We start from the raw sequence: 27,260 nt of genomic DNA, 5'->3' as shown, positions 1-27,260 counted from the left end.
CAGATCTTAACAGAGCAGCCAGACATACCCTTCAAGAAACCGTTCAGTAAATTACAAACACAAGCAGCTGTGGTGCAAGCACCCCTCACACAGACTGGTTACAGCTCAGACCGCAATAGTGCAAGGCTCCCCTACACACAATAGTTCTAGCAGTCACAACTACACGCATCTCTCAGGAAAAAAAAACCTGGCAGAACTCCAGAAACAGCATTACAACAGTCCTGACTCCCACACAAATTCCGTGATTATTGGAGAAGGCAGGAATGCAAGCTTCTCTCACACATGCAGGTGACAAACAGCATCAGTTGCAGCACTGCAGAGTAATTGGTACAGCACAGATGGGAGCAATGTGGCACAATGTACAGCACAAACAGCCAGTAATGGGACAGACACACTGTTAGACCTGACACCCTTGGCGTGGGTTTTCCCCCATCTTTTTGCCTCTGCCCCCTGTATTTTTGATGCTGGGCTGAATTTCGTTTTTGCTGGTTTAGATGCTTTGGACACTCTGCCACTGCTGATCAGTGCCAGAGTGTAAGTGCTCCCTATGTAAATTGTCATATTGATTGGGTATACCTGATTGGCATATTTGTATCACCATGAAGTCCCTAGTAAAGTGCACTGTGTGTGCCAGGGCTGGTGATGACAGATGCTGCTAGTGGGCCTGCATCGCAGATTGCGCCATCCACATAAGTAGCCCTAAAATGGTGTCTCAGGCCTGCCAGCCCAGTGTCTGTGTGCAGTCGGTGGACTGCCATGTCCGCCTGGCCAGTGACCCCACTGGCTGGGCCTAACCCTTCCCTGTCTGTGCACATCAGTCACCCCTATGAAAGGCTCAAGGTACTCCCCTGGGCAGGGTGCAGTGCATGGGTAAGGTAGAGCATGTACTAGTGCAGGTAACAGGCTCTGGTAGTGAGCAGCAGCCATTTTGTGTGCTCACTGCTGCAAGGTTATCTTGCTCCATGGATTAACATGGGGGAGGCTGGTCCCAATGGATACCAGCCTATCTTCCCATAGGAACAAGATGGGACATAAGTGATTGATATCCTTGAACTCAGAATTTAATAACACATCTTTTAGGAAAGGTTGTTTTTAAATTCGGTGTTTGAGAATAGTACTTGAAGAAAAGTGGCTGTTCTCTTGTCTAACCTTTCTGTGTGCCTGGGACTGGTTGTGTATTGACTGTCTGGTTTGAGGGTGACAGGGGCTGCAGAGCCCCCAGGTGGTTGTCTGAGTCAGCCAGTGGATGAAAGGCTGCATCTGCTGCCAAGGAAGTGGGAGGAGATAGCACCTGGGAGTGACTAGGGCTGTGCCTGCCTGACCACAATGCTGGCTCCACCTCCCGCTGGGCGACTGTCACCTCTGTCCCTGATACTGAAAGAAAGAAGGAAGCCAGGAAGCCCAAGGGCTCCAGCAACACCCAGAACTGATTTAGACCGGGCTCAGGGTCCACTTGCACAAAGACTTCAAAGACTTTTTGGGGTATAAGAGAAGGACCCCTGACAACAGAAAATTAGATTCTACAATCAAGAGGAACCTCTGCCAGAAGAAGGACCGCTGAAGGAACTGAAGGAAGATTGCCTTGCTGTGTGCTCTAAGGGCTGACCTGTTCTGCTGTTCAACTGAAAGCTGAGGAGAAGAGGGACTTTGCTTTGTGCTGTGACCCTGCCTGCTTGACCTACAAAGACTTTGCTGTGTGCTGTGTCTCTGAATCTCCAAGGGCCTGAGAAGAGCTGGCCTCCTGTTTTGCAACCCAGGGACAGAAAGGTTGCCAAAGACTGAGGGGCTGATGTTTGCTACAAAAGATTGTGGGCTGCTGTGTGCTGTAGAGATCGTGGGCTGCTTGACAGAACTTCTGCCGTTTACCCCATGTAGCGCGCTGGCTGCTCTCTGACCCGATTGAGAGTGCCGCGCTTATACCTGCCTGCTGTGTAAACAGATCGATGTGCTCATCGGCACATGCTTAAGGGCGTCCAGAGGCTCGTGGTGCCTCCCTGCGCAAAGAATCACCCCAAACAATCTTGTGGCCTAGTGGGCTGTCTGCTCACGACCTGCGCTCTAAAACCGCCGTGCCGCCCTGCACCGCCGCTGCCCGGGGCCTGAAATCGCCTGAAGTTTCGCCGGATTCTGCCGGGGGCCGCGGAGAAAAGATCGAAGACGCTGTGCCCTCATTGGCTGAGAGCGACGGGCCCCCTCAGCAACAATGCGCTGGGATTGGTTCCCGGGCCGCGCGTCATCGGGAAAGCCACACTGTGAGTGGCTGAAGTTCCGATGTCACTGGGGGCTCGCCTGCGGAGCTGCGCATCCATTGGTTCGTGGAGGAATCTATGAGGGAAGGCTTTGGAGGGGCACCCGTCTGCAGCGAAGGAGCCCGTGTTCGTCTCCACAACCCCCGGCCTACCGTCCTCACATCTTTCAGGTATTTCAGCCCTCCGCCGCTCGTTGGATTGTCGAGAGCGGGCGGAGAGCTAGCGGGACCGGCAGAGGCCGATTGGGGGTCTGTGTCAGCTAATAGGCTCGCTGTGGAAACATGCAAGAAGCGCTACAGTAGAACCAGCACTAGAGGCCCAGCATTCATTATCCTTTGAAAGTTTCACCGGCCACAAAGACTATTACTTCTAGATAAGACTTGAGACTGTAACTGAAGTACCAGGTGTCCTAGAAAAATAGTTCAAACCTTTAAGATAAGTAAAGAAATTGTGTACCTGCAATGCCAGTGATTTTTAACTGCATAAACTAGATAAAGTTATATTTTTAATATACCTACCTGTGTGGTCTCAGTTTGTGGTGTGTTTTAGAATTACTGTGTGTGTTAAGTGCAAATATTATACACATTGCCTTAGGGATAAGCCTGTCTGCTCGTGCCAAGCTACCTGGGGGGTGAGATGGGGTTATCTACAGTGTGTGTCCCTTCACCCTGACTAGAAGCAAGGGTCTCTATTTGGTCAAAGGTACTTACCTCTGCCAACTAGAGACCCCCAGATCTAACACACACACTGAATGTAGAGCACTGGCAGAAGCAAAACACACACACAGAATGTACAGCAAAATGTACAGCGCAGGCAGAAGGAATGTGAGAGACACACAGAATATATACCACAGGCAGACATAATGCAATCATTTCTTGTGCACAAGTACAGCAGTGCAAGTGTACCACACAACTTGCAAACAATCGGTGTAAGCTTTCACTACACTTGAAACAGGAGCTGTACAAGCAGCAGCAGTGCAAGATTAACTCGCACACTTTTACAGTATAAGCAGGGCCACTGAAACTGTAGGGTCATAAAGGACCAAATTATATGGCAAGGTTGATTTAAAAATGCAACAAGAAAAGCCGAGTTATGCACGTAATGCAACCACTTTTGTGGTAGAATTGCTTAATTACTTAGTCATTAAGTCGAGCATTCGAGATCTTTTGTACATACTTTAGTATATACTTTAGTATATACTTAAATGTGTATGTACTTTGTGGGCTATGGAGATCAGCCCTAGGAACTTTTTTCTGTTCTACTGTCTCTATTTAACTGTCTTGATAGAAAACGACCAGCAGAGGTCAGTAAAATACCAGAATTGCTTCCAGTATCACCCGCAGACAATAATATTTTTTTCAAGTCCTGTATTTTCAAATATATGACCACCAAAGGCCCTGCTTTTATGTTAAAAACAGAGCTTTGGACTATACCATTTCCAGCTGAAAGGCAATATGTCTCTCCATGTGTTCCCATACCCGACGTGTCAAGCAGTTTGGTGCTTACTTTCCCTCCATGTTAAAGAACAGTAGATGTTTCAGCACCCAGGTTAATGTGCTACATAGCTAAATACATATAAGGTCCCAAAGGTGAGACCGATTGCATTGCAAATGCTTGTTTTTTCACATTAACACTCTCTTGGCAAAGTGTTACCTTATTTGTACCAGATTAGTACCAAAGTATAGGAATAAGCAACTGAAAGGAGACCAGTCAACCTTTATGAAAGGCCTTCCCCTGCGCTGCAGCATGTTTCGCTGCATTTATAGTAATTTGTCCAACATTTCAAATTTTGCAGCAGGTGGATTACGTGGCAAATCCATAATTATGTCGAAAACGAAGAGGCCACTGAGTCACATAATTCCAGTGGTCCAAAGTATAAGCAAGAGCTGTACACCCGGCAGCAGTGCAAGATTAACTCACACCTGCACAGAAAAGGTAGATTATGAACAGGGCAAGCGCTCCTCACACATACTGTAAAGGTACTATACAGACAGGGCAGTGCCTGCATTCATCACACACAGAATAGAAGCGCACACAGCAAAAGGGGAAAGTTCCTCCATTGAAGTGTAGACACAGCATAGGTGGCAGTCCAAGCTATTAAACATAGAAAGAGTACAGCGTCCAAAATGTTTACTTCTTCACAGCACTCTTGCATTTACTCCATCAGTAAAGCAAACCACTCACTCGTCTACAAACCTTCCATTCTAGCTCTCTGTGTCTTGGCCTTCACATTTCACAGGATGTCATCTTCAAATCAACCCATTAATGGACAAAGCTGAGATACTGCTCTGCTTCATCAACCCTCATAACACCTGACTGACTCTACCCAAGCCTGCTTGCTTTTCGGACCCACTCTTGAAACCTCCATGGTGATCTTTAGACAGAGTCCCTTGGCCAGCCATGCTAAAATAGGTGAGAGCAGCACCTTTTATTCTTTGCCAAGTGCCTAGAAGCGGGCATGGATATTGAGTGCTTCATAAATATTATCATCTGCTGCAGCAATTCGCACGCACCCTGCGTGTCGAATTCCAGATTACATCTGCAAATGTCACTAGGTGTACTGCAGAAATCTGTGAGCACCCAGCAGTCACATGTTCAAATCAAAGCAGGGCTGACTCTGACTTTCATGCGTTCCACTGTTGAGAGAGCATTACTATTATTTTTAAGGATCAAGTGCAGCATATCGCATTGCATGAAAAAATATATTAAGAAAGAGATTGGCGAGGAAGCTGTATTAGAGAAATATATATTTTTAAGTGTTTGGTGATGGTAGTGTCCTCCTGGTCACGTAGGTAGCACAGAAGTATTGACTGGAGTTGTTCTGCGGGAGGGAGGTTGGGGCAGCTACCTCCCCCGCTAGTCGCAGGAGTGAGGAGAAGGGTTGGTTCTAAGGCGGCAGCCAGAACCCCGGACTGATCCTGGAAGAAAAGTTTACCCGAGTGGGGTGATGATCTTCAGGAAGTGCTGGGCAAAAGTGAAATCTGCAGGGCCAGGAGGCCAGACCAAGGGAGAGGGGCGGGGAGAAAGTAAGAAGACGAGCAGGATACAAACTGACCAGCTGCCATTTTTAAAGAAAAAGCACAGCTATTGTCTTGAATGAATGACTGAAACACAACAAATACATAATTGCATATTCCCGAGAACCAAGCCCTATCTCTGAGTGTTGGAGGAGGAGCAGGGTCTGCATGGTCTTGCATTTAAAGGCGAGACCTGTAGCATTGCAAACAAGTGGCCGCCATTGTCCCGGCTCAATAATGAAAAAAGTACAGGTACCGTGTAACAACCAAGTAAAGGGGCCAGTAGCCATGGGAAGATACAAATGATGACATGGCCCTACTAAGGCCGTACTAAGGAGGGAACAAAAAGCCAATAAGCTGACAGCACCCTCTAGAACACTCCCAGCAGAGGCAAATTACCCCAGATTTTCTAAGCACAAGTAGGAAGTAAGAATCCCATATACTAAAAAGAACTATCTTTCCAGGGAGGAGGGTGGCTTGCATGGGAATCTATGAAAGATACCAATACTGGATTACCGCACTTACAGGTAAGTAACTTAGGCCCAGATGTACGACCATTCACTTTAGCGAGTCGCAAATTGTGTCGAAATGCAACTCGCAATTTGCGACTCGTAATAGTGGATGTACAACAGTGTCTCAGACACTGTTTACGATTCCCAATGGGGTCGCAAATTGCATGCCTCATTAATATTCATGAGGCAAGCGCAATTTGCGATCCAATTGGGAATGGCTAGCACTCCCAGGGATGGTGGCCAACTGGGGTCAGCAGACCACCATGTCTGTGACTGCTTTTTAAATAACCTGTATTTTTTTCTTTTTAAATGCAGCCTGTTTTCCTTAAAGGAAAACGGGATCTATTTAAAAAAAAAATGTAACTTTTCAGTTTTAGGGCAGGTAGTGTTCCCTGGGACCACTGCCTGCTCTTAAATAATATTTTTGCAGACACTCACAAAGGGTAAGGAGTCCCCTGGGGACTCCTTCCAGTTTGCGAGTGGTTTGCCCACTTGAAGTAGCTGGTAAACTGAGAGTGTTTTGCAGTCACAAACGTGGTCGCAAAACAATCATACATTGCATTGAGACTTGCTATTAGGAAGGGACGCCCGTGGCACGTCCCTTCCTAATAGTGAGGCGCAAACCATAATTTGCAGATGGTAATAGGTTACAGACTAACAAAATATGGTTTGTGCATGGGGAAGACCAATTTTGCGATTGCAAACCAGTCGAATTCCCGTTTGCGACAGCAAAAATCAGTGGTACAACTGCCCCTTATTTTCTTATCCAGTATTGGGATATCTTTCATAGATTCACATGCTTGAATCAGAATAGCAAGCAGTACCCAACATTTGTATTGTTTTTAGTGGAAGAGGGGGACATGCAACCCATAAATCCCACAAGTTATTCCAATACAACAGTGACGTTTGTTACCATACACATACCCTTTCAAATCTAGACCGCTTTTTAAGAATTGTCTATAACAAAACTGAAGCCTTAACATACTGCTATATTCAGGATGCATCCAATGAAGTGTTTAGAAAGAACAAACAATAAAACAATTAAGTCACTCTTTAATTTCTAGAGTTATCAAGAAATTAACATTAGAAAAAGGTGGTAAGTAAAGCTATGTCACTTTTACCGGAAAACAAGCGGCCCACGTAGTACCGCTTGGCCCACAGCGGACCTTCAGGTTGTGTAGATTATAGTCGGAGCACGGCAAATCTTTTCTAGTGTTACTCCAGTGATCAGGGCTGCCAATGTAGAAACTGCCCTGGTGGAGTGTGCCTTAGTTGCTCTTGTTAAGGACTTGTTAGCCATGTCATGCTAGAATTGTATCGCAGAGGAGACCCATCTGGCGATAGTAGCCTTAGTTACTGCTGTTCCTTCTCTGCCCTGCCCTTAATCTACCAGTAGCTGATCAGTCTTTCTCATTTCCTTTGTCTTATGCTGGTAGAATTTTAAACATCTTTTAACATCCATCGTGAGTAATGCTTGCTCTGTCGGACTAGACGGATTTGGGGAAAAAAATGAATTATTACGGGTTTGTTGCGATGGAATTGCATTGGGACGTTTGGAATAAAAGTCAGGTTCGTTCGCAGAGCCACATGGTTATAAGTGAAATGCAGAAAAGGTTCCTTGACTGTAAAAGCTGTGATTTCGTTAACATCCTCGCAGAAGTGAGAGCCAGTAGAAGGGCTACCTTCCAGGTGATAAGCTTTAGCCCTGCTTTGTGAAATGGTTCCACATGGCTGTCTCATTAGTTGTGCGAGGACCAAGTTGAGCTTCCATTCCGAAGGGGGTGCACGCATCGGGGTGAAAGCGCGGAAGAGGCTCTCCCCATAAATTGCTTTACCAGAAAAAAAGCACAAAGGGTGAGAACTTGAGATCTTCTGTAGCAGCATATTTTAGCAAGGTGAACCTTCACCAAAGATAACGTGAGATCTGAGTTTGCCAAAGAGAGGAGATATGGCAAAATCCGTTCCGGAGGCGCTTGAAGCAGGTGCAAATTGTTTCGCTGGCACCAAAAGCAAAACCGCTTCAATTTAAGGCAGTACGTCTTGTTAGGGCTGTCAGCTCTGGATTTTACTATAATCTCTCTGCATTCCTGTGAGATATCCAAGTCCTTGAACTATAGGAACTCAGTAGCTATGCATGCAAATGAAGAGACTCCGGTCTGGGTGATGAACCTGGCCCTAGTCCGTGGACAGAAGAGATGAAGATGGTTGTAGGCGCATGGGCCTCGATTCCGACATCAAGAGAATCTCCGGTAACCAGTACTGCCAGGGCCATCGTGGTGCTATTAGGATCAAATGACAGCCTTCCGTCTTCACCTTTTTCAGTACCCTTGGAATTAAAGGGATGAGAAAAAGGCGTAAGCATATATCCCGTAACATCATATTAAAAGGGCATTTCCCCTCAATCCTAGCAGAGGGAACCTGCTGGCATATTACTGGCATTTGTGTTGTCTCTTGTTGCGCAGAGGTCTTAAGCTGGCTTTCCCCATCTGTGAAACACCTTGTCAAGCTGGAGCTGATCCAACTCCCATTCATGAGAAATGGACTGGATTCTGCTTAACGTATCCGCCAGTGTATTGTGAGGACCTCGGACATGTTCGGCTCCGAACAAGATTCTGTGCTGTGTCGTCCAATCCCATAGCTCATACGCTTCTGTGATAGGGTGATGGATTTGATTCCCCCTTGCGTGCTGAGGTAGTACATGCCGGTGGTATTGTTCGTAAGCACATGCACCTAGGAACCTGCTATCCTTGGTGAGAAAGCCTGGAGGGATAGGAAAATGGCTTTGAGCTTTAGCCTGTTGATGTGCTGAGGTTTCTACGCAGAAGACCACTTGCCCTGTATCTGTAACTCTTGCAGACGCCCTCCCCAAGCGTCCATCAATGCGTCTGTTTTCAGTATGAAGTCTGGGATAGTTTGGAGGAAAGCCAGGCCCTTTAGGAGATTCAGTGTGTGAGACCATCAGTGCAGTGTTTCCACCATGCGTGCTGTGATCTGTATTACATCCTCGAAAGATCCCAAGGTTTGCAGCCATTGCTTCTGTAGTTCTTTTTAAAGATGCCTCATCCTCAGCCTGGCCAGAGCCGCTAGATCTATTGCTGAAGAACACATTCCCGGGAGTGATTTATATGTTCCTACTGAAACAGGCTTTTTTCTTGATATGCTCCTTGCCAGTCTTTGTAATTGAATTTGCCTTTCGTGTGATAGGAAGGTATTGCACTGGATTATATCTATGGTCACATCCAGAAAGGATATGACTTGACTGGGGAGGAACAACAATTTATCTTTGATTACAGTGAGTCCTAGAGTCTGGAACAACTGAAGGCAGCCTGACTGCCCTTTTGTGCTGTTGGAGCTTTTTGCAGCCAGCCGTCCAGATATGGAAATACCTGGAGACCTTGAGATCGCAGGGCTGCTGCTACAGGTGCTAGGCACTTGGTAAAGATCCTTGGCGCTGACTTGAGGCCAAACTGAAGTACTTTGTATTGGTAGTGGGTAACAGCTTTCGTGCATCTTAAGAATTTCCAGTGTTTCAGATGGGTAGGGATATGAAAATATGCCCCACCCATGTACAGCAAGGTCATGAAGTCACCTTCGTTGAGGCGGAATAGAATCTCGGAGAGTGTTACCATCCTGAACATTTGTTCTTGAGAAACTTCTTGAAATTCCTGAGGTCCCATTCCCCTGATTTCTTTCTTATTAAGAAAAAACGAGAATAGAAACCCTTACCCTTTTGCACCATCAGGACATCTTCTATTGCTCCCTTAGCGAGCATGATCAAAGCTTCTTTGTGTAGTAAGTGAAGACGAGGGGGGGCTCCTTTTGGAGGAGTAGTCGGCGGGTGCTCTGCTAATTCTAGAGTGTGACCAAAGGTGATAAGGTCAAACACCCAGAGATCTGTTGTTATCTTGCACCACGGGTGCATTTAGTTGGAAATCTTCACACCCACAGGCTGGGAGGGGAGAGAATCTGGTATTCGGACATGATCATTGCTTCCTGTTAGTCACAACCTTGCAAAGGCATTCATTTGCGCCCCCCCTGTTGAGAGAAACCAGCTGTATAGACTGATGACTGACGATAGGATGGAGGGTTGTAACACTGGCAGTACTGCGGTTGATAATGCTGATACTGTTGGGCTCTCAGGTAACCCCCCTTTGTTAGAGGTAAAGCCACAAGCTCTAGCCCCTCTGAATGGTAATTTTTTCCATTGCATACGATTTTTATTTAACAAAAGAGGGGAACACACAAAGCTTAAATCTTTTCTTAATCACACTTCAATGTGGATTAATACCGGAAATCGGACTTCATCCAAAAGAGGATCTCAAGGGGGATTATATTGACCCATGCACCACGACAGATATCAAATATTGTCTTGATAAAGGTGGATAAAATCGTGGAAAACCACCGAAACGCGTCGACGCACCATCCTAGTATAATTCATGACTTAGATACCCTTGTTGATATACTATCCTGTGGTGTACATAACATAGGTGTCAGAAACAGAGTCGGAATATACATTTAGTACTGTACAAATTTTATGTCTCACTGTTTTCTGTCTCCATGTTTCAATTTTGCTGGTCAATATTGAATGTCAAACAGTTTTCTTGTTTTGTTTTCTTAAATTTGTCATAGTGGTTCCTTTATTGTCCACTTTTTTAACATTTGTATTTTCAATAAATTGCTAAGAATTCTTTTTACATTAGTGAATCTTGTTATTGTTCTTTGACCTTCGTGCCTTGTTCATTTAGTTCTGTTCAAGGGAATTACATTTTTGTACATTGGTAATTTTTTCTATACAGCAACGTACCCAAGAATTTTGCAGTATTTGTATCAGTCTTCATCGCCAATAGTGCTTCATCAATATGTTTTCCAAAGAGGGAATCAACCCCGAAAGCCATATCTAAGACTTTTGTCTGCACCTCTGGTCTAAAGGTGGTTGCCTCAGTCATCCTTGTCTTCTGAGCATGGCAGCTCCCGCCAGTTGTCTACAGCCCACGTTGGCTACATCAAGGGCACAGTCAATAGTTTCCAAAGTTGTGCGTTCTCCTTCTAAAAGTATCTTCCTTGCTTCCTGCCTTTTGTCCTCTGGTATGTCTATTAACCCTGCCGTATCCGAGCCCATCTGGCTGTCACAGCGGCCAATATTGGCCAATGCATTTGCCACCCTGATCTTAACTGCGGCCATCGAAGAGAAAATTTTCCCAAGAATGTCCATTCTGCGTCCTTCCCTATCAGGTGAAGTAGTGATTGGGGTAGCAGGATTCTTGGATCACCTTTGTGACGCTTGGGAGATGACCAAGTCCTGCTTGGGGTGTCCAATGAGGCTAGATGGAAAATCCTCAGGAGCCTTACACTTTTCTTCAGTACAAGGGAGCGCTGGTGATATGGTTGCTGGTGTCTTCATGATTTTCAGGCCTTCCTGCCATATATAATCGATAATTGGTATAGAATTTGACGATTTTCTGGGGTCTTCTTTACAATCATATAAGAAACATTCAGTCTGCTTGAACATCATAGTCAAAAGAAATCTGTTGGCTGCCCTCTCCAATAAATTATGGAATCTTCCAATCTCTTTTGGAGGATAATCTGATGGCAGGTGCGGAGGAGAGTACGGTGTTGATATGACACAATCTTCCCATGGGTCCAGAGCAGAGACTGTATCCGGCAACTCACCCTCCTCTCTGTCTTCATCCAAAGACAACTTATCCCCTACGCCAGGGTCAGTTGGCACAGGGTGAGGAACATTTACAGGTGTGGTTGGTGGCTGAACAACTGGTGAAACTCTGTGGATCTGACAGATGTCCTGGCCTGTTGGGCTGATCCTTTTGTGTCGGAAAACGCTGCCTGTAATTTGCCAGCATAGGCTGCAAGTCCTGTATGAAAGACAGTGGCAGATTGGCCATTTCTTCGGGACACAGGTCTGGCTGATAACCATATGAATGGAATGATGATGTGGAGACATATAGCCCTGCTGATAATATTGCGACTCATCGTGCTACTCTTCCTCCTCATCATCCTCGTAGTCCTGGTATTTTACATGCAGCTCCAAAGGGCTGTGAGCCACACCATAAAGACTATCTTCATCCTCAACATCGTCAACATAGCCCTCCAGTGGATGCAACAGGATTAAAGGAGAAACTTTACTGTATTCCGGCATGGTTGGACGCAGAAAAGTCTTGGTCACCTGAGTAACCATCGTCGACGGTGTAGACATAATCAGCAAGGCAAATTCCATGGTCGACAGAGTTGTTGTCGATGTTCTCATTGACGGTGTTCTCGAAGATGGTGCCATCGTCGATGGTGCTATCGTCAATAACGGAAGTGTAGTCGTTGTCGAGACAGTCGTCGACGGGATCTTTGCTGACTGAACCTTTCTCGACGGAAGCGCGTCGACGGACTTTTGAAAAGTGAGACCCTCGTAGACCACAAAGGAGCCAAGATTGCTGTCACAGTTGCCATCGTCGACGGCGCAGATGATGTTACACTCATAGTCGTCGACAAGTGAGGAAACGTCATCGACAATGGTTTCTCATGAGATTTTCACCTCACAGGATCTGAAGAGGAGGCTTTTGGGTGATCTTCGTCCTTTGTAGACGGTGTAGAGGGCACAGACAACACAGGTTCGGAGGAGTGGTTAGCTCTTTTTTCTGTTTTAGAGCTCTTGGAGTCCTGGGAAGGTTTATGGTGTTCCTACCTTCTCCTGAGGTACTGTCCTTAGATCTTGCCCTTTATGAGATGTGGAGGATTTCCCACTCTCCTCATCAGATGAAATTGTCTGGTGCTCAGTGGTTTGAAGCCACAGCAACAACCATCCCTCTCTGTCCTTTAGGGTTTTAGATGAAAAGGTGCGGCAGATCTTGAATTCTCTCACCTCATGCTTTGGGTGGAGGCAATAAATGCACTCTTTATGTGGATCATGCACATGAACTCTTTTCTTGTCACAGGTCTTACATGGGCTGAAATGACCCCTCTGGTCAGACATGATGTCCAGATTGAAGAAATTGTAGAAGCTGAGAAAAAACTGAATAGCCCTCAGGGAGGCTCCTTTCCACATGACGTGCAGTGGAAATCTGAGGGAATCGTCTCTGCTGGGATTGTTCTAGAGGGTTGGTGACAGCTGATTGGCTGTTTTCTAACAGTAGGTCCTTTTTTGAAAAGGACATAGCTAGGCTACTGATAGGATGGCTTAGGGTCATTATAGTCTATTGAATTTATTAAACACTGCTCCATTATTTTACCATGGGAATCCCATTTCGACAACGGGGAATGATTCAAGCATGTGAATATATGAACAATACCCCAATCATGACCTAGCAATGGTGCCTGCCAGGAGCAGAACCACTGCACAGGCCCAATGCACTACCTTTCATTAGTGAAAGTAGATGTTACACATGGAGCAGAACCGTAAGAGGTACCTACTACCAACACTAAAGCAATAATCATAAAAGGCAACAGAACTAACCAAAACCACACCAAGGAACCGCAGAACCTGGAAGTATAAATCACAATGTCATTCTTAACGTACCACAACAGCAAGCATCAATTTTCAAGTACTAAGGGGGTCATTACGATGGAGGCAAGACTGTTACCAACAGGCTGTCGGTGGCGGTCTCACCGCCATCGGGACCACCTTCACGCCCGCCACATTAGGATGGCAGGCGGTGTGATGGCAGTCGGAAACACCGACCACCATGCATCCGACGGGCCTGTACGGTGGAGTGCCTTGCAATCCCTGCATTGGTGGCGGCAAAAGCTGTAGGCAAAAGCTGGAGGAATGGGACATTGGTGGCCCGCAGCGGGCCCTCCTTCCCCTAGGCTTTGGGCATCTACATGTTCCTGCACCATGCGGCAGGTACCGCAGCTTGGTGCCTGCCACATAGTGCAGGTTTATGTGTTGTGACCCCTTTTCGTCTTGCGGTGTGTGCTGCAGCCAGCAGCACACACCACAATACAAAAAATAGGCAATGCAACTGCCTCGGTGGAGGTCGCACCCTAATTCCTACTGTGGGACAGCCGCCTTGTAGGCGGGCGGTCCCAAATAGGAAACAATGGCCGACGGACTGAAGTTGGTCCGCCATCATATTCAGCCCCTAAGTTCTTAAACTTCTCATAGAGAACAAAAAGAAGTGTAGAACAACCTAACCCATCAGCCAAAAGAGCATAGGAGGCAGAGAAGGTGAGGCAGTCAAAACTGACAAGCAACATGCCAAGGACCAGTCGGCATTGGCGCATAACAGTCCACCATATAGAGAGGAGAGGGCAAATAACCGAAACAAGGTGTAAACTTAAGGCTCATAATACAATGGCCCTGCCAGGGAGTAGCCTGTGCCACAGGTGCCAGTGGTCCAAATCAGAAGAACATATGTGTCACAACGTTCTGGTGCTCCAACTCTTCGCTGGGGCAGTACTGACGAATGTCCCAATCACCCCTCCACCGGTACCCTCGCTTCAAGAGCAAGACCACCAGCAGAAGGGAAACGGGAAGTGGACAGAGAAGAGAATACCTTAACTTCGACTGGCACCTATATCTTCAAGTGACTGCTATATTTCTTGCCGTCTACTCGGGAGGTGCCTAATACACAGAAGGGAGAGAAGTAGAGAATATACCACAAACCTTTCTTCACTATGCTGACTGTTCGTAAGGGTAAACAAAACTTGTCCTACCAGTTTTAGCCCAGGTATTTGCCTCTCTTCTATTATGTGAATTGTTATCTGGCTGAGCTTCCTGCTGTGAAGAGATATGCAAACATTAGTTTCTCTACCCCGGTAGTCCTCTCTTACTCACTCTAATTCCCTCTGACTGAACTAGTACCTGTGAAGCCTTATGCCAGGCGTGGTCTCGGGGATTCTGTGGATGGTTGGAATTCTTGACAGCCGTACAAGTAATTGTTCATAACATTCTTATCCGAAGCACGCAAAAAGGAAACAGGGAGGGAAAAAAGGGGGAGGAAAAGTAGAGGAAAAACGCAAGGGGGAATGTCCGGGGGGAATACGAATAAAGGACAATTAAGTTCTTGTACTTGAAGGCTTTACTTGGAGATATAACACCTTACTTGTCGAATTCTGCAACCTCTTCTGTTGAATGACAGTCTTACTACATTTCGTCGAGTCTACTTGGAGGCAATGACTTCTCTGGAAATTGCGGTGACGTTCTTACTGGATTTCTTCTTCCGCTCAGAAGGATAGCGGTCGGAACTCAGAACCTCTGTATTCTGTCAGGAGTGCAGATACCTCTCTGAGCTGTGAGAGCGCACTGCGAGAATTGACTCTTCAAATAGTCTCTGTGATACTCTGCTTTTATCTCTCTAACTTCTTGCTATTCCTTTCTACAAATTCTCCCGTGTTGAATTACTGACGCGGAGCAGCGGCAAGGAACAGCTTCTCTAACGGAATCTTCGTTGAAGTGCGCAGTTTGAAGCGCGTGACTTCCAGAAATCCACTAGAGGGCGCACCTCCCTGACAATCTTAACGGGACATTGCGCGGCCATCTTAGGGAGGTGAACTATTTACAATCTTAGCAGTCTTCTGTTTAATATCCCTGAGTACCTCTGGAATTTCCTAGCTTACCAGAGGAGCAAGGGTACCAAACATTAGCCCGTGTAAAACGGGGCAGAACCAGGGAGTTAATCAACTGTCTTGAGGAAACTACAGTAGCTACTCGGTGAATCCTGACAATACGGCTCTCAAAATCTAAAGCAATGTGCCTGGAACCCATGACACCAACTAATAGTGCAGCAGTGCTATTGTGAACCTTCTGGATCAGTCTGCAAAGGCATTTGCAGGTAGGAGTAGCCATCAGAAATACACTAACATTTTGTTGATTCCTTGACAGCTGCATTCACTGCACCAATGTGACTGTAGAGTAGACAATGCAAGTCTCACAAAACTCACATTGCCCTACTCACACTACCCTCAGTCTGAAGTACCTATACTTCATTAAAAATAAACTGTTCATGTGGCAATCACACCACAGTACGTAAATTGCACTCACCCTGTATAGCTCACAGGGCAATTTTCACATTGTACTGCACATATTTGAGAGTTCTAACACTGCACTTCTCACACTCTAGCCACTCTCCTACAGTCATACTCTAGCGCTCAAAAAGTCCCACAATTTATTGATCTGCTCTTACTGTACTCACACTGCAGCCCTTGCACAGGACCACTCACACTGTACAAAAAAGCACTTCACTGCCCACATCGCTATTGTGCTGGGGACTCAAAACGTGATCATTCTGAGGTTTTACAATCAACTACATAAAACCAAACAAGAAAGGAGTCATATACGGTCTGGTGGATGGTCGACCTGCTTAAATACTACGGTGATGGAAATTCCACCTAATAATCTTGCAGTTACTATAAGTAGGCAAATTCTCTATTCTAACTCCTGACGATTCGGGTGCTAGAGACAAGCCCTGCTAATTGTAAGTCTGGATTTAGATTTTTGTAACTAAATGATTTCAAATGAAATGCTATGCAACCTTAAAAGTTCAAAAGTGATACTGTTCAAACTGTTTTTCTAATACCTGAATGATCTCCACCCAACCAAATCTGAAAAAAAACAGTTCTTTATTGTACCTGGCACCAAGATCAGTGTAATCTTGAGAGTCATGAGTATATTGTAGAACAACTCATACTTTTAAGGATGACATAATGAATACTACTGCATTGCAGTTGGCCATGCTAAAATGTGTTAGTTATCTGCAATACTTCAAACCCTCAGGCATATGTTTTAAGCAATATGTCAAATCATGTTTATGAAAGGCATTTTAAGGTAAGAATGGTTCCATTATATACATTTATTTTTGAAGTTGCGCAAAAAAACACTGAAAATTAAAGTAGACATATACTTGTATTAAACCTTACCTTTCGAATCCATAGTAAACGATTTATTCTCAAAAAGCCAAAAATTGACCAATCAAAATTGCCAGACCTTGCAAAAGCAAAAAGCTCCAAAGGTAAGACTGATAAAATGTCATAGTAAATTTCCAGGGAACTGACATAATTGTGCAAAATGCTTCTAAAATCCGACATATTTCCTGAAGAATAAAACAGGTAGTTAGCTCAAATGATCCGAATATGTGGAATTCAATCAAAGAAAAAACTGTCCTCAGACTAAAATAACACTTTACCGTCTGCAGAAGGAACCTGAATACGGAGTCGAAAAATTATATCAACCACAAACAAAACATCAATGGTAGAAAGAACAGGTAACACAAATCTTCCAGTCTTTTCAATCGAATGACCTAAAGCATAGAAAAAGAAACAACATTAAGAATCAACAGCTCTCCTAACTTATGTTTCTAGATAAACACAAAACAGAATTTATCAGCACTTGATGCCTATGTGTACTAGGGAAAGAAGAAATGGCTTACCTGTAAGTGTAGCTCTCCATTATTGGCTTCTTTACAGATTCATATGCTTTAACTATCCCTGCCAGCTCTACTAATTTCTTAAGACTTTGCATATGTGTTACAATGTCCTCCGTGCTGCCATTCACAGATAGTGTAAGTGCAGTGGGGCCATTTTGAGTACATGGGCTAGGAGTTTGTTAACACAAACTCCACAGCTCCATAATGCTTTATTGAAGTATGGGAAGTTTGGTATCGAACTTCCCAGCACATTAAACCCACAATGATGCCAGTGTGGGATTTAATGAAAAATGCACTCATAGGGCATCTTAGAGATGCCCCCTGAGAAACTACCAACCCTGGTGTGGTTCCTGACTGGCTCCCAGTCATCTGATACCACCAGACAGTTTTCTAGACCCCTGGGTAGAGAGACTTTGCTCTCTGAGTCTGGAAACAAAGCACATCCTGGGCGGAGGTGTCATGTCTCCTCACCCTGGATGGGGAGGGTCCTTGAAGAGAGAGCTTCAAAGGCCTGTCACATTTGTTGGCTGCCACCAACCTTTTGCTGCTGTCAGCAAATGACTCCCACCAGTTCTGACCACTTTTTGGCCACGAGAACTGGTGGAAAAACCTATCCAGGAAGGGAGGGGCGCCCACCTTTGCTAACCTCGCCCCACAGGTGGGGAGGCGAAGTGAAGGCCACTGCTCAGTCCCCGCCATCTTGAAGGATCCATGCCTCACATACTAAAAGGGTGAGACGAGAAGAGGAAGAAGCGGAACCAACATCCACTAATTCCTCTAGTCAACCTAGGTTAAAATTTCTGAGGCCTTCGAAGAAGGGGGACCAGTCTGAGGCCTCACAGACTCCCAAAGCAAGGCATCAACAGGAACATGAGCCAGGTGAAGGTAGAGTCATTCCAGCAGCAGCTGAAGCTCTGACCTAGTGGCTAAGAATACACATTCACAGAGACAGCGAAAACTTGTGGAGAGCTTAATCCAACCAGCTCAAGGACAAATTGCAGGAGTCAAAGATTGGGACAGACAGAGAAGATCCCACATCTGAGAATGAATCAGACCCATCTGAGCCAGAGATTACAAGCACCTCTCAGGATCAGGGCTCTATTGAGGAATGCTGACCAAAGACTTGGACAAGCCAAAAGAGACTTCTGACAACTAGAAAAAGACCGAGGACAGTAAGGGATAGTTAGCAAGTTATAAGAACTAGAACATGCTGAACAACCTGACTTTGTGGATGAAAGTATACATTTAACAAATTCCAAATGAAACAATAGAGAGAAAAAGGTAAATCGAAAGTACAGAGATCCAGATTGCAAAAATTGGCAGTGAATCTGAGGACTGTCTGACCAACATTGACAAACCTCCTTAATTTCAGGACAATTGCAAAAGGAACTCACTTACTCAATGGCAAAAGGAGGACGACTAGAGAGCTGGGGTAATGGTCATAGTACTTTAAAGCCTTAGGGGTCCAGCTGATGCAGATTTAATAAAGCACTGTCGATTCGGAGATAGGTTAGTGAAGATTCAGTAGAGATTAGTAACTGCTTCATCTTGAAATTTTAATTTATTTCCTTGATTTGATTTAAGCTAACATGGCTCAACAGCTCTGCAAAGTCATTCTTGTAGCTCTGGTAGTTGCTGTGAAGTACTACAAAAATATACCATAGAGCTATACTTACCAATAGCTCATATACCTTATTTACCATACATAAGTCAGTCAGCAATGGAAAAGGTTCAATCGTTTATTTTGCAAAGCGCCCTATATAGGGGAGCCTCCCTCTCGCCACAGCTCTCAAAGGTGGGCAGAGGAGACTGCTGGATCACATTCAAAACAGTGCATATATACTTTCGGCATACCTCATTGAAACCCCGTACATGGAAAAGTACCAACAGGAAGACCCATATAAGGCACAATAGATTGATTTGAAACTTAGCTCAAGCTATTCCAGGGGTAGGTCAGTAAAGGTGCCTCCCTTTGGTTCTGGTGCATGGGAGTACAGGCATGGAGCCTGCAAGAATGTGCTCATCCTAAAAGAAAGACAGATGTGACCTTGAGTTTCCTAAGTTAGAATCAATCCTCTGTTCATAGCCCGGGCCCACCCTTTAGACTCTCCGCTCAGCAGTATGTCACCTGTTTTCCTTACTAACGAAAGAGGCCCAGGGAAATTAAATTAGTATGCCGTTTGTTCGGATCAGGCCTACGTTTTTGGTTATACATGGGTCGTGTGTATTTACAAGAGGTTTCTATCAAAGAGCAATTATATACATATTGGATACATTAGGCCAATATTATTTGATATTGAGTTTATATTTCTTCAACCTGCCCTTTTGGCGTGATGTAGCCAATATATAAAGGCTGGTCTCCTAATCTAAGAACACACCCTCATTTATCTGCATGAGGTCGGCCACCTCCTTTTGCACTAACTGCTTCTCTATTTTAGTCTGTCGGGAAACTGTCAATGAGGAAGTAAGTTGACGGCACAATAGGAGCAGCATGCCGGGCTACAATGAAGGTACAGGCAACAAACAAATACTACTCCCTGTGCTCCAGTCAGAATCATGAAAAATTTTCAACCCCTGGTGGAGAGGAGATCCCAGAACCACCCGGTTAAAGACCAAGTACCAGTATCAGCATGGACTTCCACATCTAAGCGATGTAGTTTCTGAATAGCCAAATGTATAGGGGGAGCAGAATCTGGAATATATACACAGCAGAAGCTGCCGATCACGCAACATGCTCCTCCTCGATCGGCCAGGATGAGGTCAAGCACCATCCGATTTTGGAGCAATACAAGCCTCTTTGCCTGAAGCTCTACAGTGAGGTTAGTTAAAATCCCAGCAGTGGTTTGAACTACATTTTCCACTACTCTAGAGAGACGTCTAACATCTCTCCTAGAGAAAATGGGACCCCATATTGGAAAGAGACCCTTTGTTATATCCATAAACTGCTGAGAAGCAGTATCAGTCTGATCAGTGCCTTCAGTACTAATACTCCTGCTAACTCAATAAGGATCTAAACTTCGTTTAGTCAGCTGGTGTGTCTTGTGATAATTAGAAGGAGCTATATATACTGTAGGATACAAGAAGGACAGATAACATTTTCCGGCCCACCCTCTAGGAAGCCAAGTGTAGGCGTTCTCGCCACAAACAAAATACACATTTGGCGGAGTTATCAGAGGTGGGGTGCTGGTAGTATGTAAAATGTAAGTATAGTTACACCTGCTATTCCCTACATTAATATGACCTTTCCCTTGTATGCAAAAGGAAGCAGTACTATTCAGAATAGGAACTGGCATTGCCTTATCATCAGTGACATTTCGATCCTGGAAATGCTGAAAATATTGCGTGGAATTAAATTGTTCAAAATCCAACATTTCTTCCTTTAACCAAGTAGCATTTTCATTAGTGGTGTACATATTCATACAGGCATCCGGATCTAAAGATCCCTCCCCTTGGTTCCCCTGGGCATCAAATCCCTGATGTTGTTCTAAATACTTTAGAACAGCTTCATAGTCCTTTTCAGTATACTTTTTGGGATCAGCTACATAATGCAAATACATGAGAGATAGTAACGGAAACCAGGCTTCACAGCTTGCTAAGTGTGATAATGGCAAAGAAATGAACAAATCATGGTGATGCATTACAGATGGCAAAAGGCCACATACCCAGCAGTTTGTCTTATTCGTAGTGCTATGAGCCTCATGCAACATTTCTATGAACGCGTTTTTAACATAGGTTTCTCGATATCTCTCTTTGTGGGGAGGCAAGGTATAAAGGAAATGCTCAGGTGGGGCTGTGGTGGTACCCCAAACATTATGCATAGGGTATTGGAATTCCAAATACATAAACATACTCATTAATATTACCATAATTACTGCAATATTATTACAAAGGCTATCTTCACTCTGGTAGCCCGACCGGAAAACATGGGGACATTCTCGATAAAAGGTCTGGGAGCAAGAGGTCTCTCATCTTCAAAAGCAAATCGGGCAAAGGGATACATCCTAACTAAAAGTCCAAACTAAACTTGGGGGAAAGGTGCAAGCCAACTGCCAGAGGGTTTCTTCTCCCTGGGTCCGTTTAGAGCCTCACAGGCAGGCTCTTACTATCCATCCACAAAAAACGATTTTCACTGTAATTTCACCATTGCAATTTAGGCCCTTTAGATTGCACAGTCTTTCTTTCTGAACAGAGTAATGTGTCAGTTCCAAGCTCTCAACGGGTTCAGTCCAGTGTCTCACTCAATACCCCAGAAAAACTTAACTTCAACCTTACAATTCAAGTCTTTCCCTGTCTCCTACAATCTGAAACTGGGGTATTGCGTGTTTTCCAGGGCCGTAAATTGTATCGAAGATGGCCAGGTTGCTCCTGGTCATGGAACAACACAGCAGCAGGGGCATTTGGTGTAACACGTTTTTCAGAAGCCTCAGAGGGATCGCCCTTATCACAAGTTTCTGAAACTGGGACTAATTAGTCTCCTTGCGGTTTCAACACTCCTTCCTCTTGCCCGATTTCAATGGCGTCCGAGAAAGGCACAAACCTCACCCTTCGTTCTCCCTCTTGTGTCAGAACACCGTCTCGGTTCTGCTGATCAGAAGGAAGAGGTAAGGGTATCTTCTTCACATGCGACACATGTATCCAGTGTTTTTTCCCATCCACTTTCACTGCTGTTCGAGTGGCCAGGAAGATCTGGTAGGGACGGCTCCACCTGGGTTCTAGACTCAATTTCCGTTGATAATTTCGCACGAGGACCCACTGCCCTGGTTCCAAGCGATGTCCAGGACCCTCCGGCAGCGGCTGCAGTACTGCTGACACCTGTTGATGAATAGAATGCAGGTCTTTAGTTAAAGCGTACAGATAATCTGTCATCATAGGGTAATCAAGATCACGGAAGGATCTGGGTCTTGGAACACCCCATACATTGGCTGGTCGACCAAAAACAACCTCATAAGATGTCAGCCCAGCCCGAGAATGGGGGGTTACTCGTATTAACATTAATGCTAGGGGCAGCGCTTCAGGCCAACTCAAACCTGTACTCTCCTGTATCTTTGCCATCTTCAATTTCAATATGCCATTATATTTCTCAACCAGTCCTGCAGATTGTGGGTGTCATGCTGCATGAAATTTGCAATCCCTTAAAAATATATTTAACGAGTTCTGCATTAAAATGTACCCCATTGTCTGTCCATTTAATTCGGGGCAAACCAAATCGGGGCAAGAATTCCTTAACTAGAGCTTTTGCAGTGGCTAGGGCAGTGTTCTTCTTGGTGGGGTATGCTTCAACCCATTTACTAAACGCACAAACCACCACCAGCACATACTTGAGATTGTTTACTCTGTTGAATTAAATATAATCCATCTGTAACACTTCAAATGGCAAAGAAGGGGGCGCAAAATTTCCACTAAGGACTGTCTCCCTTCCTCCAGGATTATGCTGTAAACAGACCATGCAGTATTTGACCACATGGGCAGCAGTTTTGGGGATATTCGAGTTATTCCACACTGGGTCCAATAATGAACAAATACCTTTTGCTCCAATGTGGGCAATGCCATGGGTCATCACTACTACCGCATACACCAAGGCATTAGGCAATAGCCATCTCTGTCTGTCAGTCAAACCAAAGCAATCCAGCAGTCATTCTTGTCTAACCGCCCTAATTCCTGTTCCCATTTTAATAATTCATCAGGCGTGGCTTCTTTCTGCAATTCTCTAACACTTTCAAAAGTATTATCAAATACTGTAGTCTCCGCCACCCATCGGGTTGCTACACTGGGAAACATTGTGGACGTTTTAGTTTGTGCTGTTTCCTTCGCTACTTGATCAGCAAAGGCATTTCTCTCTCCTGTAGTATCAATGATTTTCTTATGGGCACTACACTTAATGATAGCTAACTTCTCTGGTAAAGTTAAAACATATAACAATCTTTCAATCAATGAGCCATGTTGTATTGTTTGACCATGGGAGGTAAGAAATCCTCGTTCCCTCCACAGCCGCCCAAAACTATGGGCTACGCCAAGGGCGTATTGGCTGTCGGTAAAAATATTTACTCTTAAACCTTCACTCAGTTCACATGCTCTTAATAATGCTATTAGTTCAGCTGCTTGCGCTGATTGCTGAGAAACCCGAGCGGTCTCTACTACTGTTTTAAGGGTAGTTATAGCATAAGCAGCTGTTGTCGTGCCATCTGTTAACTTGGAACAAGAGCCATCCACATACAACTCCCCTTGTGGGTCAGATAAAGGGGAGTCAATGAGGTCTACTCGTCCCTTCGTTTCTTCTTCAGTGCGAAATATACAATCATGGACATTGTCCTTTTGGTCATTCGAAGGGAGGGGTAGTAACGTGGCTGGATTCAGAGTGGCACATCGTTTAATTTTAATGTGGGGCGCAAATAAAGTTAATTCATAACCAATCAATCGTGCACTCGTGAGGTGCTGAGTTTTTGTTCGATTCAATAATATGTCCACAGCGTGCGGTACCATCACTGTGAGGTCAGTATTCAAAACAAGCCCCTCCGACTGTCGAATTTCCGGTAGTCCAGGGTACCCAAGACGGGTGCAGAACAAAGAGCAGTCTTTAAAGAATTAAAAGCTTCTTGACATTCATCCGTCCAGGGCAAGGGTTCATGCACATCTTTGGTAACCAAATGCAACAAGGGTTTAGCCAGAAGGGAAAAATTAGGAATCCATTGGCGACAGTAAGAGGTTATGCCTAGAAAAGCACGAACATCACTCTGAGTATGTTAGTAATGACAGTTATTCGTTCAGGAGTTAATCGTCTCTCTGCTTTCGACAGTAAATGACCAAGATAGGTCACCTCCTGTCGACAATACTGAAATTTGGACTAGGACACTTTATTACCATTAGCAGCCAAGTGGTGCAACAGTTTAACAGTGGCTTCCCTACAACCATCTGCCGTATCAGATGCCACCAAAATATCATCCACATATTGGACGAGTACATTACCTGGAGAGAGAACCAATTCATCCAATACTGCTTTTAGTGCCTGAATATAAATACTAGGACTTTCAGTATAGCCTTGAGGTGCACGACAAAATCTAAAACTGCGGCCAGATAAGGAGAATCCAAAAATATGACGGCTGTCTGGATGTATGGTGATACTAAAGAAAGCGTTTTTTAAATCGATCACTGAAAAATACTGTGCGGTAGGGGGAATCATAGTCAAGATGGCAGTGATGTCTGGGACCACAGGATATTGAGGAATCACTATTTTATTAACCTCTCGAAGGTCAATTACAAAACGATAAGTATCTTTATAATCAGGGTCACCATCTAAAGGGGCCTTTTTCAAAATCGGTAAAATAGGTAAGTATGGGCGAAATTTGCAAATTCATGCTCCGCGAATTCAAGCGAAAGTGAATTCGCGATCCGCAAAATTCACGCATTCGTGCGAATTTGCAGATTTTTTTTTGCGTGTTTGCGGGGTTTTGTGCGTATTTGCGGGCCACTTGCAGTGCACCGACCGCGAAGTTACCAATGCGGTCATACATGGGCGCGGCCATCTTGTGCGCGTTGCGTATTTCCGTTTCCTGGCGCTATTGGCAATCTCGCGTTGTGTGCAGCGCGCTATTACGAGTTCGCATGTGTTTTTGAGTACTCAAGGGGGAAATATCGAGCGAACTTACCCACCCGGTCCTCAATGGGCGCGGCCATCTTGTTTTTCATTCATTGCTATGGTTCTGGGCATGCTTTTTCTATCCAGCTTCAATCTTTGCCATCCTTTGTTTGTTTGAAGTTTTTTTTAATCTTTTTTACTTATTATCTATCCCTCTATTTTTCTAGATCTATATTTTGTGTTTTTTTCTACTTTTGGTTACTTTAAAACTACTTTTTATACCTCTTCTTTTATTTACTATTTCCCTATTCTCTTTCCTATTTATTATTTCCATTCCTGTCCAGGACCATGGCAAAGGGAGCCGGGAAGGACAAGGGGAAGGGTCCCGCACCCTGTACCCGGCTCCAATGTGGGCGATTGAGGGGGGAGCAAGTCACAACCCGGGAGATCTTCAGCGCGGAGGAGGTGGCCTCACTGGTTTATTATGTGCAGCACCGCCTCCCCCAGACCATCGTGGCAGGCGGCAGGATCGCTAGTGGGTACGGGCTCCGGGAGCGTCGGAAGCTGTGGGAGAAGGTGTGCCGGGCCATGTATAAACACTCTTGGGTCTGGCGCACCTACATCCAGGCCACGCACCGGTGGTCCGACCTCCTGGACCATGAACACGACCTGCTCGACCTGCTAGGCGTCGAGTTCCCCGGGCTTGGTGAGTACTAGTAGCTATTTATTCACTACTCTGTTTTCTCCTGCTCTATGTGTTATCATATTGCAAATTTTATTTTTTTCCGAAGAGCAATAATGCTGCAGATTACATTTTAGGTAAATTATGTTTCAAAATCTTCTGTGATTGCATTTCAGATGCACTGCTCTCCTGCTCAGTGGCGGTGCTACTATGCTTATTTGTTTTCGATTTTGTGCTCATTTCATAGACCTGAGTAATTATGTATGAGTGTACTTCATAGAACTGCGTAATGCTAGACACTAAGGGGCAGATTTACAATTACTGTTGCATCCCTGCAAATTAGCAGGGATGCGCCAGTAATTGTGCGCCACGCCTCCACCACTCATGGTGCGCCGCATTTAGGGCACACATCTGTGCCCTAAAGGCGGCGCATTGCTGGAGTTGCGTCGCAACCACGACGCAGCTCCAGCAATGCTCTGGGGTGCCCTATCTCCCCAATGCTGCGTCAAGCCGTACGGCTGCTTCAAGCAGGCGCAGGGTTTTGAGTGACGCAGCATTGGCCTAAAAGTGACTGAGTGAAATCTTGTAGATTTCACTCAGCCACTTTTAGGATGCGTTCCTGCGCAGAAACGCCCTGCCTTGCGCCGGAACGCCCCCTGATGGCGCAGGGCTTTTAAACGTGATGCATCTCTCAGATACGTCACGTCGTTAATATACCGCGCACCATGGCGCCTCTTTTGCGCTGCCGCTGCGTCACAAAAGTCACGCAACGACGGAGAAAAGAGCCACAAGGGGCTTGTAAATCTGCTTCTAGAGACTCAAGTCCAGTCCTTCTTTTGTACACCTGCCACTAAGAAGAGATAGTGGTGGTGGATTGATAGTTTGAGCATTTTAATGACTGGTTATGTAGTAGGAAACTTACTTTTTAGTGTTCTCACTGGTCTGCAATCATGATGGACTTTGTCTGTCACTTCGCGTGCTGCGGAGTGCTGCCTGCCAGTCCTAGTCGAACCTTTTTGTGGTTGGTTTAGTGAGTTACATAACTTTCCAAGTCGACGGTCCGCGAATCCAGCAATACTAATATCCTAGTAGACCACATCAGATTGGTCAATAAATGTAGTGCAATTGTTGTCTATTTGCTATTTCCCCGAAATAATTTGTTATTGTACTTTTGAAATGTTTGATTTGGTTGACAACAATCATCCATGTGTGGGTCTTTCTTTCATGTTGTACATCAGCTCCCCCCAAGGGGCAAGAGGTCAGAGGAGGAGGTAGCGGCGCCAGTGGAGCAGGAACAGGAAGGCCTATTTTTTACTAACGTTTCTCATTCAATTTCTTCTAAATCGTCTTTGATCTTCTTGTAGACTGTTTCTAAATTCTTATCCTGCCTCTACTATGACTCCCTGTGGTACTACTAGATTATTATTATTAGTCTGTCTGTGTAGCTAACTAAGCTTGCACAGTTGGCAAAAGGTGTTAAACGAAACTCCCATTCTATTCAGCAATAGCTCTATGCACTGAATGCAGTCCTCCGGGTTGTCCATAATGTCTTTTGAAGTCTTCTACATGTTTATGCTTTGACAATTCCCAACAATAAAATGTCAATGACCACCAGGAAAGAATAGGATACTAGTTTACTTTTTCATTGGATAGGAGGACAATCCATACTACTATTGTTGCAGGGACAATTCTGCACAAACAGAATTATGGACACTAAATAGTGCATTGTTTATCAATTATAATAGGCTCAGTTAGAATTTCCACATACCTCAGTCAAAACAGAATTTGAACCCCCAATCTCCTTACTGACTAGCTAGTGTGGCAGAGTCATATAGCTCCCTAATTCATCGAGGATTGA

The 27,260-nt window shown here is 45.0% G+C and overlaps 1 protein-coding gene across 1 annotated transcript in view; it reads right to left on the bottom strand.

Moving 5' to 3' along the window:
• The window catches only part of LOC147703391 (uncharacterized), a 9,287,842-nt gene that overhangs the window by 4,834,747 nt on the left and 4,425,835 nt on the right, over nt 1-27,260 (bottom strand). The window contains exons 14-15 of the mRNA XM_086931832.1: nt 16,908-17,021; nt 16,642-16,814 (exon numbers count right to left, since the gene is read on the bottom strand). Of these exons, the coding sequence (XP_086787958.1) occupies nt 16,642-16,814; nt 16,908-17,021 (287 nt within the window). The remainder of the gene's footprint in view (nt 1-16,641; nt 16,815-16,907; nt 17,022-27,260) is intronic.

The sequence above is a fragment of the Lissotriton vulgaris genome, chromosome 7 (genome assembly GCF_964263255.1).
Source record: "Lissotriton vulgaris chromosome 7, aLisVul1.2, whole genome shotgun sequence".
NCBI lineage: Eukaryota > Metazoa > Chordata > Amphibia > Caudata > Salamandridae > Lissotriton > Lissotriton vulgaris.
This window is presented reverse-complemented; position numbering and strand designations above follow the sequence as displayed.